This window comes from Rhododendron vialii, chromosome 7a (genome assembly GCF_030253575.1).
Source record: "Rhododendron vialii isolate Sample 1 chromosome 7a, ASM3025357v1".
Classification (NCBI taxonomy): Eukaryota; Viridiplantae; Streptophyta; class Magnoliopsida; order Ericales; family Ericaceae; genus Rhododendron; species Rhododendron vialii.
This window is the reverse complement of record NC_080563.1, coordinates 10311716-10324912: the sequence shown is the minus strand read 5'-3', so window position 1 is coordinate 10324912 and position 13197 is coordinate 10311716. Positions and strand designations below refer to the sequence as shown.

The window sequence follows — 13197 nt, the reverse complement described above, 5'->3', positions numbered from 1 at the left end:
ATTTGTAGTGTGGAAGAGGGGAGAGAGAAAGAAAAACAAATGGTAGATCCTATGAGTGCTTTAGAAGTAGTGTGCGTGGTAGTGTCTTGGCCAAATGAGGCTTCCTCTCTTCTATACGCACCTACTTACGGATTTCAGATTTCAGAGTTCCAGAACATCCTCTAAAAACTTTCTACATGTTCAAAATGGATCATCTTAGAATGTGCGTGGAGGCAGGCTTTTTAAAATTCTTCAACACTTCAACACTTACAGGAATTATATAGACAGTTTTTCTATAAAATATTCTACAATATAGCGTCTAACTTTCCGGAATTCTCTAGACAAGTCTAGGACGTTTCATGTGTAGCCTTCAACATGCCATGAATTCTTCTAGAGAATTCCGCGGACCGTAACAGTAACAATGGACATCCTTGTACTACTAACATTCCACGTGTAGTTGATTTTCTTTGGCATGAGCACCGTCCAAGAATTGTACTACAAATACTACTTACTACTTTTACTAAGCTTTTTAATTTGTTTTTTAGCACAGATGTTGTCTGTCTGGTCTACTATGACATTATTACCGTCCTCCGTTAGTCAAGAAAGAAAAATGAACCCAACGAAATCGATCAAAATCCCATGGCTTCCAATCAAGTCCTAACGCGTACGCCGCCCCTAAGCTCCCACTTGGCTAGCTCGTTGGACTTCTGTTTTGTTTCAACTGTTAGGATTAATAACTGCGTGCGTATTATGCGAGATATGGAAACAGTGCGACTCTCAGTCACGTCGTTGTCTCATTTACTTTCGGAAAAGTAGTCTCATCAATATCTTCTCCTGCTCTGCTCCGTGAAAGGAACAGATTCTTATATACTGTAGAGTAGTTCCTAGCTACCAAAGATCTTTACCAAATTAATTTAAAGTCTCCTATTCCAGACAAAATTAATCAAACTTCTATTAATCTATAGTTAACCCATTAGCTTCGTTTTTCGTTCGATGCATGGGACAAAGTGTTTGTGTGATTCTGCTACAGAATATCGAGCTCGTATAAAATTTATTGATTGTCCCGGTGGGAACGATGCTAGTTTGCAGAACCAAATTGTCCCCAACATTGAGTAGTTTTTTGAGTTTGAAATTTGGAACCACAAGAAACCATTTTTTTTTTTTTTTAAAAACTTTTTTCTTTTTCAACAAACCACCAACTAAATTCATTTTGACACGTCCCCCAACTCAGCCCATAGCCCCACGCCTCTCTCTCTCTCTCTCTCTCTCTCTCTCTCTATTTTAATAAATAAATAAATATCAAAAGTCTAGAAAATAAGAATTAGAATTTTGGAGGCTTTTTAGCATCAAATACATTTTTATAGGATATTGATAGATAAATAGATGTGTTCATAAGATAAAGCCACAAAAATTCGTAAAGGATGCGTATATTGAATACTTTTCCATATTGCTAGGTACTATGTGATTTGGTGCTCTCTCTTTTTTTTAAAATCGGCAAAGAAAAGATTTCCATATCATAAAAAATGATACAAAAGAGGAACTATGTATCGACATACTAGAAAACATTATTCAGGAGATAGTATCTCCACTATCACTACACCTCACCTTCCAACTATTTAAAAAAAAAAAAACACCAAAGAAAGCCTGTTGGCAAACCCAAATCGGGGAACAGCACGAAATCACCCAAGCCCAGAAGGGGCCCAAAACAAAAAAACCAAAAAAAAAACCCCTAAACCTCCAGCCGCCCCAAAGGCAAAACTGCTGCACCCGACGCCACCGACAGTCACCGCCATCAACCAGCGCCGCCAACGGACATCACCTCCAGAGCATCCATGAACACCACAACCCGCTGCAAGGAAACCACATTTATTATTTATTACTCCCGGCTGCGAACGGCAGCACTTAAAATTTGTACGAAACATCTATAGCACACTACCATCTTATAGGAACTAGGGCTGGAAAAAAAACTGGTGAACCGTGAAATCGGTCCGGACTGAACCGATCAGTACCTTTTGGATTTTTTTCATGGATTAATGGTCCTGACACGGATTCGAAAATTTAAAAACAGTGAGATACGAATTAGGAATGGATTTTTATTTGAAAACCGTGGATTATCTAAATCGGACCGTGAGATATTTAAAAAAATATAAAAAAATATACTATATATGTAACATAGTAAATAATTACATTTACACCTGTTTTTATAAATTATGCATACTATAATACCATAACTTATATAAGAATGCGTATATACGTATATGAATTTACTTTCGTTAAATTTGGTTGTCATCTCTCCGACTCACAAGCTGCTAAGCTCGCAACTTCTGGAATGGGAGGGGCTGTAGTGCACCCGCCGCACTACATCGTGTAGTGCGGCCGATCTGACCGTATATCTCGGTGCGGACGGTTTGGATTTAATCCGAATTCATACAAATCCTAGTCGTCAATTGTTCAGATAAAAATCTGAGCCGTCTATTGCCGAGATGGATGGCCGAATTGATTGCACTACACGCTACACGTGTAGTACCGGGGTGCACTACAGCACTCCCGGATCCGCAACTCCTATTGAATCTCTATTATTGGATAGTGGATATGCATTTATGTACTGTCATTTATGTTCTAGTATAGTTAGAGTTACTGGATACGAACGCTTTCCTTTTTTCCTAATTCTTTTATATAAACTAATTTTATTTTGTTTACCTATTTGATGAAGGGAATTGATATTTGCGCTCCCTTTTTTTATGCAGGCGCTCCACTTTCAATATGAAGTTACTAGTAACTTCATGAACAAAATGAAGCGTCTGCATAAAAAAAGGGAGCGCGAATAGTAACTTCATATTAAAAGTGAAGCGCCTGCATAAAAAAAAGGAATGCGAATATCAATTTTCTTCATGAATTATTGTTAGATGTCGAGCATAGGAGAGGCGGAATGTGCTGTTAGCACTGAGATACTATGTCTGAGCCAATACTTGGTTGATGCAATTCGTGGATAAAATCGGGATCGAACTGTGACTCACGGTTCGGATTGAAACTGAATTGTGAAATTTTTGGTTCAGACACGTATTTCATTTTCAAAAAAACCGTGACTCACGGATTAGAATTGAATTCATATGAATCCAATTCGAACTGTGCGCAGCCCTAAAAGGAACCTAAGGGGAAAAAACATGCACGCTTGAGCAACTATCGCATAAAAAGCCATTATAAAGTTGAAGAGTATATGTTTACTCTTACTCCTACAGATGGATGATCCAAATTTCTTTCTTTTTCCCCTATGCATCATGTAAGGTAGGGGTGTGAAAAAAAACCGAAGCCCGACGGACCCGACCCCGACCCGAGGGGTTTCGGGCGGGTCTGAACATATGGTTCGGTCGGGGTACGGGTATACTTTTCCAAAAAAATCAGTTTTCGGTTTGGGGCTTGGGGTGCTGTTTTTTCTTACCCGACCCGACCAAAAAGGCAATGAATTCATGTAGTTTACTTCGGCTTTAGTCGGGCCCGACCCGACCCGACCAAAAAAATCGGTTACACGGACGGGTATCTCCCCTCCTTCGGTTCGGGTTCGGGTGCCAAAAAAGTGTTAACCGACTAGTCGGGGTCGGGGCCGAACCCGACCCGTCCGACCCGTGCACACCCATAATGTAAGGTTAGGTTCTTGCAAACTTTTAAATCTGGAACTTTTTCCCTTTTTTTTTTTTTTTACTTTTTATAACCTTTTGTTTAGTTTTTCGCCGTAATTTTTAGAGTTAATCGTTCATTTCAACAAGCCAATTAAAAAAGTATAAAAATGTGGATCTATGTTAAAAAAAAGTTCATATAAGACGATACTTACAAAAAAAAAACAGCTAGTATTTCGTTATTATTATTATTTTTTAATCTTTAGTGAACTTTTTTTTTTTGCTTTTGGTCATACTCTTATTTTTTTTACTTTTTAGACTCATCTCATTGAGACCGATGATTAATCCAACAAATACAAAGCAAATCTAACAAAAATTCAAAAAAGACGAACAAAACATACAAAACGATGAAAAAAGAGAGAGGATAACCCACACTAAACCTGAGACCAGATACGGGTTTGACATCGCTGTTTAGACACGTATCATGGCTTAGTAACCATTTTTTCATTTTTCAATTCCTCAGTATTCCGCTTTTCAAAAAAATTCCTCAGTAGTCCTTTAACAATAAAATTTCCAAAATAGTCGCGTTTACGGGTGTAAACGAACCGAGCCAAATTTTGTAGTGTTCGAGTTGGGCTCCTCTACTAAACGAGCTTAAACTCGAGCTCAGCTCAATTGTTAACGACTCGAGCTCATCAGGTACCATGTGGTACCCGATGCGCACATCCGGACCGTCCAAAAAGTAACCGACCGTCAACATTGAAAGCATCGAACGGACTTCAAAAAAAAGAAAAGGAAAAGGAAAAGGAAAAGGAAAAGTGTGTTTCAATTCCGGACCGTCAGTTGCATTTTTGGACGGCCCAAATATGCGCGTCGGGTATCACATCAGTGGTACCCTATTTGCACCTAAAAATTTCTAATAAGTGGACCGTTTGAGTAGGCACTTAGGGTTTTTTTTAATGTGTGTGTCTTAAATTTGGGCTAATTAAGCACAAGCAATTATATATACCTAAACTGTTAGCCCAAAAATAGTGAACAGATAATCAAAGGCCGTGAAACAATCTCGAACTTGTTATAATTATAATTAACAAGGCTAGGCCCAAAATTTGAATTCCATCTCATGTTTGTATGGTCATGTATGGTTGTACTTTTTATTTGATATTAATGGGATGATTATTATTATTATTTTTGATCGGAAGGATGATTATGTTTAGTCGAAAAAACAAAAGTCTATTTGTAATTGTCGGACGCTCTCCTTCTGTTTTTTTCTTCAATTAACATGGCTGGTACTCCGAGATTAAAAAAGAGTAGTAATGAGTATGTGTCATCAGCATCACCGTCGCGTGATTCGTTACTGATCAACATAGACGTGGCGCTTAGCCCAATTGATAGTATCGCTAACTTCCAAAGGGAGGTCTAAGGCTCGAGTCTACGGAAAAACATCGAACTTTCATTGTCCATTAACCCTATAATTCTTTTTTTTTTTTCAATCGATACTGGTATTTTTATTAATGTAAAGATGAAACATCAAAAGTAGCTTCCCTATGAACCCAGCTCGGAAAATTCCGTTGCCAAGTTAATGGGGAGTCTAAAGATAGGGCATATTTAGCTATAGCATTAGCCACCCTATTACCATTACGAGGAACAAATTGAAAAGAACATGACGAAAAACGACAAATAAATGATAAAGTATCCCTAACAATAACTTCTAGGCAAGCTTTAATTAGACTCTTTCCTTGCAACATATTGATCACAGCTTGTGCATCACCCTCCACCACATAGGATCTGTCAGGCAAGCAAATAGAGCAATCCAAAGCCATCCGAAATCCCTCGGCTTCCACAATTTCCGCTGATGATCTGTTTCGAATTGGCACAGCCATAGCACCCATCATCCTTCCTTCATGATCTCGAACCACCACCCCCACACCTCCTTTACGCGTCCCAGCAGCGAAGGCCCCATCCACATTAATTTTCAAGAAGCCAGGTTCCGGCGGTTTCCAAAGACACCTGTTAGTCGGGACATCCCTTTGCGACCTCTGATTTCCATTCTCCGTAGCCTGCAAAAATAGATTAAACTCCGCTACCGCCTCTTCTAAAATCTTCGTTTCCAGCTTCCAATCATTCTTAAAAACCCAGTGATTTCTGGATGTCCAAATATGCCAACCAATAACGGCAAACAGGCCCATAGCTTCCCGTCTCGTTTCACCCGAGGTCATACGCCCTACCCTTTGCCATATGTCCCTTAACTGTGCACTGCCCATTAGCTCAGGTCGTAGTCGAAAAGGAGACAACACCCAAACTTTTGAGGCTCTAACACAGTTAAGTAACATATGAGAAGGTGTTTCCTCTGCCAATCCACAAAGAGAACAAATCGGATCTACTGGCAAATGACGTTGTGTTAAGACCATATTAACTGGGATAATATCATGCAAACATCGCCATAAGAACATCTTAATCTTGGCCGGTGCCCTCATATGCCATACCCTTTTCCACATATTCACATCCTCCTCCATACCACTGACCTGGCCCCCTCTCCATGTTGCCCTTCTCAATTGTACAAGATCTTTTGCTATAACATACGCCGACTTCACTGTAAACTGTCTAGAACTGGTACCCCTCCAAATACACTTATCCGCAAGCCCTGTAGTACTCAGGGGTACGCTTAGAATCAGCTCAACATCTCTTTGTACAAACACCTCCTCCACAACTGGCTTATTCCATACCATTCTGCTCTGGTCCACCAAGTCCCCAACAAGGATCCAATTAGTAATGCTCGGTTTTGGGGTCAGAATTTTAGGGTAGTTTGCGTCGGAGAGCCATGGATCCTCCCAAATTTTTGCCTTATTGCCAAAACCAATCCTCCACTGCCAGCCTCTTTCAATAACCTTTTTACTTGCTAAAATGCTCTGCCATGCCCAAGATGATGACTGTTTCGGTTGAGCCTCCAGGAAAGAAGTTTGTGGAAAGTATTTTGCTTTAAAAACTTTGAAAAATAGTGAATCCTCCCCAACCATAAGTCTCCACCCCTGCTTGGCCAACATGGCTAGATTGAATGCTTCTAAGTCTCTGAACCCCAGTCCTCCCATCCCCTTTACCTGCGTCATTCTATCCCAACTCATCCAGTGAATTTTTCTTGCTTCATCCGTCCCATTCCAAAAAAATTTCGCAATCGCAGAGTTTAACATCTTACACAAGCTAATTGGTAGTTTTACACATGCCATGGCATAGGTTGGTAAGGCTAACAGTACATGTTTTGCCAAAACCTCTCTACCTGCATGGTTGGTAAAGCTACCATCCCAGCTCTTGATCTTTCGCATGGTGCAATCTTTAAGATACATCAAAGCATCCTTCTTTGAACGCCCAATGATATAGGGTAACCCCAAATATTTCCCTGCCTCAGGACTGTTGCTGAATCCCAGAATCTGCTTACACTCCAAGCGTTGAACAACAGTAGTATTAGCACTAAATAAAATCGAAGACTTTGCAGTATTAATGAATTGACCTGAGGCTTTTTTATATGTGTCCAGAACTTCTTTAACCACACCACTTTCCACCATATTAGCCTTACAAAAGACCAGAGAATCGTCAGCAAATAGAAGGTGGGAAATATAAGGTCCTCCTCTGGAAATTTGAACGCCCTTCAACCATCCTTGTCGCTCACGCTGTTTAAGAAGGCTTGAGAAACCTTCCGCACATAGTAGAAACAAATACGGTGATAAAGGATCGCCTTGCCGTAATCCTCGATTGGGTTGAATATAACCATATGGCTGACCATTCACCATTACAAAATACGAAACAGTAGTAACACAATTCATTATCCACCCTACCCATTTATTATCAAATCCCATATGCTTCATCACAGCTTCTAAATAGAACCATTCCACCCTATCATAAGCCTTGGCCACATCCAATTTTAAAGCCATGAACCCATCACGCCCCCGTCTTCTATTTTTCAAAAAGTGAACAACCTCATGGGCTACTAAAATATTGTCCGTGATTTGCCTATTTTTAACAAATGCACTCTGATTCTTACTAATCAGAGCAGGTAGAATACTCCGCAATCTATTAGCAAGAGCTTTAGCAATAATCTTATAAAAGACATTACATAAAGATATTGGTCGAAACTGTGATACCTGCAAGGGTGTTTTTACTTTCGGAATAAGAACAATTTGGGTGTGATTCAAACTCTTCAACAAATGGCCCGACTGAAAGAAAGATTGAACTGCCAAAGTAACATCATCCCCAACCGTTTCCCAATATTTTTGGTAGAACCCAGCCGTCATACCATCCGCACCCGGTGCCTTACTGGGATCAATATCAAACAAAGCTTGGCGAATTTCCAACGGGCTAAACTGTCTTGTAAGGGGGGCATTCATTTGGTTTGTCACCCGTGCTTGAATAGACTCCACTACCTCGTTGTTTGGATTTGCCCCTTCCGTCTGGAATAAGCTCAGAAAGTAATTCAATGTATACAATGTTGGGAAAAAATAAAAAATAAAGTTGCTCAACATTATCAAGAATCATGTTGTGGTGAGGATAAATTTGCAGCATAACAAGAAAACTATACGTTGTTTATCTGTTGTCATCAACTTTTAGGAATCCGACCGTTCATCTCGATTATCGACGGCTCGGATCTTAACCGATTTATAAACGGCTTTGCACCTGCTCTAGAGGGAGCTGCTCGATAGTATCCCCAAAAACTCCCATAAAAAAATAGTAGCACAAACATATCGCAAATTAAATAAATTTGGTTGTGCAGATACCACCTAACACCTAACTAATGGGCTGGAATTATTTTATTTCAGCAACAATAGTTTCCATGTGATCAAGATCTTGCGACGTTGTGGAGGGGCTTAACCCAACCAAAAAAAGACAATTATTACTCCATAATCAAACTTCATAAAATAAATAAATAAAGCCAATTAATTTATTTCGTCTCTATTTGTTAGGAGCAGTTCCTAATCTGCAGCGCTGGCACATGGAGACAAATTGAGATTCTCCAATGTCTTAATCAATTGTGGAGCATCAGAATCAATGAATTCCCAATCTCCCAAATAATTAGGCCGTTGAGAGAGAGAGAGAGAGAGAGAGAGAGAGAGAGAGAGAGAGCGTGCCAAAAAATTATAGATTAAAAATTTTCTGTTTATTTACTTAAAAAAAGACATAATGTAAGTTGTAAACATTTTTGGCGCGGCGTAGCTTTTTCTAAGCTTGTGGACAAAAACTAGTGGAGTATTTGATTGCATAAGTTGTAGAATAGCTTATTTTTAGTTGAAAAGTCTAAAATCGTCTTTGATGTTTCTATATACGTGATTGGAAATAAGAAATTTTTTGTCCATCCGCTCCCGTTCTCTATTTTCACTTTACACTCATACTTTTAATTTTCGCTTAGAAATTTTTAGTAACTTGGAATTTATTGAACGAGATTCGGACGGTTGCACATGCGCATTATGTGTCTTTCCTAAAAGGGTATTTGGGAGATTACTTTTATGCATTTTGCATTTTGAAAAATTTTGAATTATGGTCAGACTGTATTTTTAAATTTATAAAGTATTTAAGAGATATATGCAAAATGTATTTTAACAACATGAGTAGTTTGGAGAGCTGTGTATAATAGTACATTTTATAAGTCTTTTGCACAATGTTCTGAATATCGTATCAATTAAAGTACCGGTTTTCCTATTGGTATAGTATGTACCGTTACTGGTGAGATATCGAGTACTAGGGGTGAGCAAAATATCCGTCAAACCGTGAATCCAGTCCAAACCAATCCAAACCGGAAGATTTGGTTTGGGTTTTTAGTAATATGGTTTGGTCATGGTTTAAAAAAATTAGAAACCACGTTATATGGTTTGGTTTACGGATTCACGTTTACGGTTATGGTTCCAAACCGATCCGAACCATATAATACATACATACATATAAGTATAAACTAATTATGATTCACCCAATAAATATGGGAGCTTTTAGTCAACTACTTTCTTAATTTATTGATCCCATTAAATCCACTGCAATATTTAATTTTTTTTCACTGCCAAGATAATGATATGAACCTTGATGTAGAGTGATATCACAAGTTGGTTTCTACTATTGCCCTTTTGCTACCTCATTTCAATTCAATAGCTTTAGAAATTATTTTTGGTCTTTTATTTGGTTAAACTATCTTAAGATGTTTAGTAGTTGATATTCTTAGTTGGTTCATTTTAGTGACTTATCAACATTTTATTTTCTTAGTTTAAGACTTGAGGCAATTTTTGGTATCCTACCCTTAATTAGTTTGTTGATATTAGTGTGTTTTAATAATTTGAATGGAATTTGTTTAAATATATGTATTTTTTAAATTTATCTTCATAATGTTAAGTAATTTAAATATTTTTTGAAGACAATAACTTAGTTCAAAGCAAACCGTGGTTTAAAACCGAAACCGAACCGTATTTAAATGGCTTGGATTGGTTTGGTTTTATGTCTTTTGTGGGTTGGTTCGGTTCTCCAAATTCATAATCCGTAAGTATTGGTTTGGTTCTTGGTTTAGTATGAAACCGAACCAATCCGGACCATGCTCACCCCTATCGAGTACCGTTTCGGATTTATCGATATTAATGTTATTTTCCCACTTAAAAGAATTTACTACTAGTATAATACAAATTTATTAAAAAAAAAAAAAAGTTTGGTATTTGTCTGGTACCATCCGGTATTGACTGGTGCCGACTGATATTATCCGGTACAAGAAAAAATTTTAAAAGTAATCCGGTACCATTCGATATTGATCGATACTAATCGATGCAGGCCAATATTTGAGCCGAAACAAAATTAGAGGTTTAAGATACCGAATTTAGACAATAACGATAGCGTTGCTTTTATGTTAAACCAAAAAAGAGAAGTCAAAAAGCTACTATTTCCATACTTTTGCCTTTTGTTCTCTAATAACAATAGAAATCGAAAATGCATTTTTTTCGGAACTCATTATCATTATCGTTATCATTATCATTATCATTATCGCCGAGGCTGCCAAACAACTTGAAGTGGAAAATGTACAAGTATGCAACAATCAAAATGAGAAAAGTAGACGAAAATATCTTTATCAATCTATATCCACGTCCCAAAAAAAAAAGAGTTTCTATATCCCCATCCCCCCGTCCCCTGTACAGGCAATAAGCCAATAAGTAATGGGGCTACACTGATAATTGATTAGTTTAATATTTCCAAACAATCAATTCGATGAATGATTGGAGAATAATGGGGATTTTTTTTTTATCCGATGCATAACTTCATTCAATAAAAGTCATACGGTATCTACAAAACTCCATCCAAGACAGAGATAAGGAAAACTCACTAATCTGAAAAATTACGTAAAGCACAACGAAGCAAACTAATGTTCAAGTCCTAATCACGAGCACAAAGCTCCCGACATGTTACTGCTGAGACTGACTGACCCAAAGCCGACATAAATAATGCTAGGTTGCCTGACGTTGAGCTGCCTCAAGATGGCAGAAGTCCATATCAGAGGCATCAACCAATGCCAATGGAGAATAATGAAGATCAAAACGAAAACTTATCTCCTACGGCCTATCCATATGTAGCGAGATGGTAGAAGAATACATAAATGATTCCAGTTCATGTACATAAAGATTTGAATCTCCTTTCATTTCTGCAGATAAACTTGACAAAGTAGTGAAATTTCTTCTGAATAATTTACAGAGAAAAGGCTTATTACGTACAGTTGTGAACTCATCCTCTTCACCCCTCTAAATCAAACCAAAAGGAACCATTGAAAAGATGATTTCACAATCTGATTTTCAACCTCAGGCCCATCACCAGTGCCGGTCTCTTTGGGTTCTTCCGAGCAATTTCCCGATGAGTTCAATGACTCCTAATCTAACCGAACCCAAAACAATTCAAACTAAATCAAATTTGAAACTCGGATTTTAAATTTGGATTTCCGGCGTCTAAATTTTTTTTTATTTATGGTGTAAAACAAGAAGTCAAAAGCACCGCCCTTGGAGTTGCTCCAGCGGTAAGGGTGAGCCCATTCCCTGAAAAATGGCAGGGTTTTGTTAAGAAAATAGAATTCCGCATTGCTTGAGAGTGGAATGGGTAATCACTTAATAACATCTGGGACCTCTCCACTCATCGCAGAAGTTGGTAACTAGGATGGACGTGGCGGGTGGGGCACTGATATGCATCATTCGTCTGGAGGTTTAAGCTTCATGGGTGGGTCCAATTGGTGGCGTTACAGTGGGGTGGTTTCTTCGTCACCAAAAGTTCAAAAAAGAAGAAGTCAAAGAACGGATGATATACCTCTGGACCCATTGAGCGATCTCTTGCAATGCAGAATGGCGCTCTGAATCCCATCCTCTTTGTCCAACACCGAGTCGTCTCGCATTTTTTCCTGAGTAAACCCAGAACTCGCTGATCGTCCCTTCCCCACATGCTTACGTCCCACCCGCAGCCTCGCCGGTAAATTCCCCTGTTTCCAATTCTTCAAAACCACCGGCCGGGGCGGCGCTTCCGTCATCTCATGTTGCCTGGACCGTCTTTTCTCCGCCGTTGACTTTCTAGTATACAACATGGCAGGCGGAGATTGTCCGGACCTCGTTTCTCTTGGCGATTTTATCCTCAGCTGTGCTGCAAGCCTCACTTTTTTCTCGTTGTAGCGCTTCGATGCTCCAATGTACATAGGTTTAACCTTTTCTATATATTTCTGCACCAAATCCGAAGAAAATCGGGTTTGGTTTGGACCCGATTCCTTTGAGATGTGCTGCTTCTCGGACTTGGTTACTTCTTCTTTCTTTTGATAACCAGGTGTTCGGACCAGTCTAAGTAAACTAGGTGTCCATGCTAGCTTCTCGAACTTGGTTACTTCTTCTTCATTTCGATAACTAGGCGCTCGGGCCAGTCTAAGCGCACTAGGTGTCCAAGCTAGCTTCTCGAGCTTGGTTGCTTCTTCGTTTCGATAACTAAGTGTTCGGATCAATCTAAGCACACTAGGTGTCCAGGCTAGCTTCTCGAACTCGGTTACTTCTTCTTTGTTTTGATAACTAGGTGTCCGGACCAGCCTACGTGAGTCAGGTGTCTGAGTTAGCTTCTCATACTTGGTTACTTCTTTCACTCTCAATTCCGCCGTCATTAACTTTCTCTGCGTTTGATTCGCTGTGGTTAAGACAGAATCATCAAACTCTATCTTTTCTGCTTCATCTCCCTTCGATTTCTTCAGCTTCCACATCAGTGTTCTAAGCTTCATGGCCGATTTCACCGCAGATGATCGCGATTCCTCGTTGGCTTTGAAGTAAAGGTCAATCGGTTCTGTGAATTTGAAGAACTCATCTCTCTCCTTCTCACCGTCGCTGTCATCGTCTCCCGTAGAGACAATGGTTTCGTGCTTTGTTTTGTGGTCTTCCTCCGGTGATATGTCGGTTGATGATGGGTGATGATGACTCACGGCGGTGGGAATCGTTGAAGTAATGGTCATGCGTGGAGTAGAACAGGCGTTAACCGGGAAGACACCGTGAGTTTTCCAGTATTTGAGGAAGCGAAAAGTATCCATTGTGGGAAGGGCCACAATACTGCAAGCTGGTGATTTGGAGAGAGAGAGAGAGAGAGAGAG

At 39.3% G+C, this 13197-nt stretch overlaps 1 protein-coding gene across 1 annotated transcript; it reads right to left on the bottom strand.

Annotated features, from left to right (window-relative positions):
* Nucleotides 1-11818: 11818 nt before the first annotated feature.
* Nucleotides 11819-13197, bottom strand: LOC131333292 (probable membrane-associated kinase regulator 2). The gene has a single exon (XM_058367748.1). The coding sequence runs from the start codon at nucleotides 13135-13137 to the stop codon at nucleotides 11872-11874; it is 1266 nt and encodes a 421-aa protein (XP_058223731.1). The 5' UTR covers nucleotides 13138-13197; the 3' UTR covers nucleotides 11819-11871.

Bases quoted from the DNA above. Each gene is read 5' to 3' on its own strand.
- LOC131333292 (XM_058367748.1), bottom strand. From the start codon at position 13,137: ATGGATACTTTTCGCTTCCTCAAATACTGGAAAACTCACGGTGTCTTC.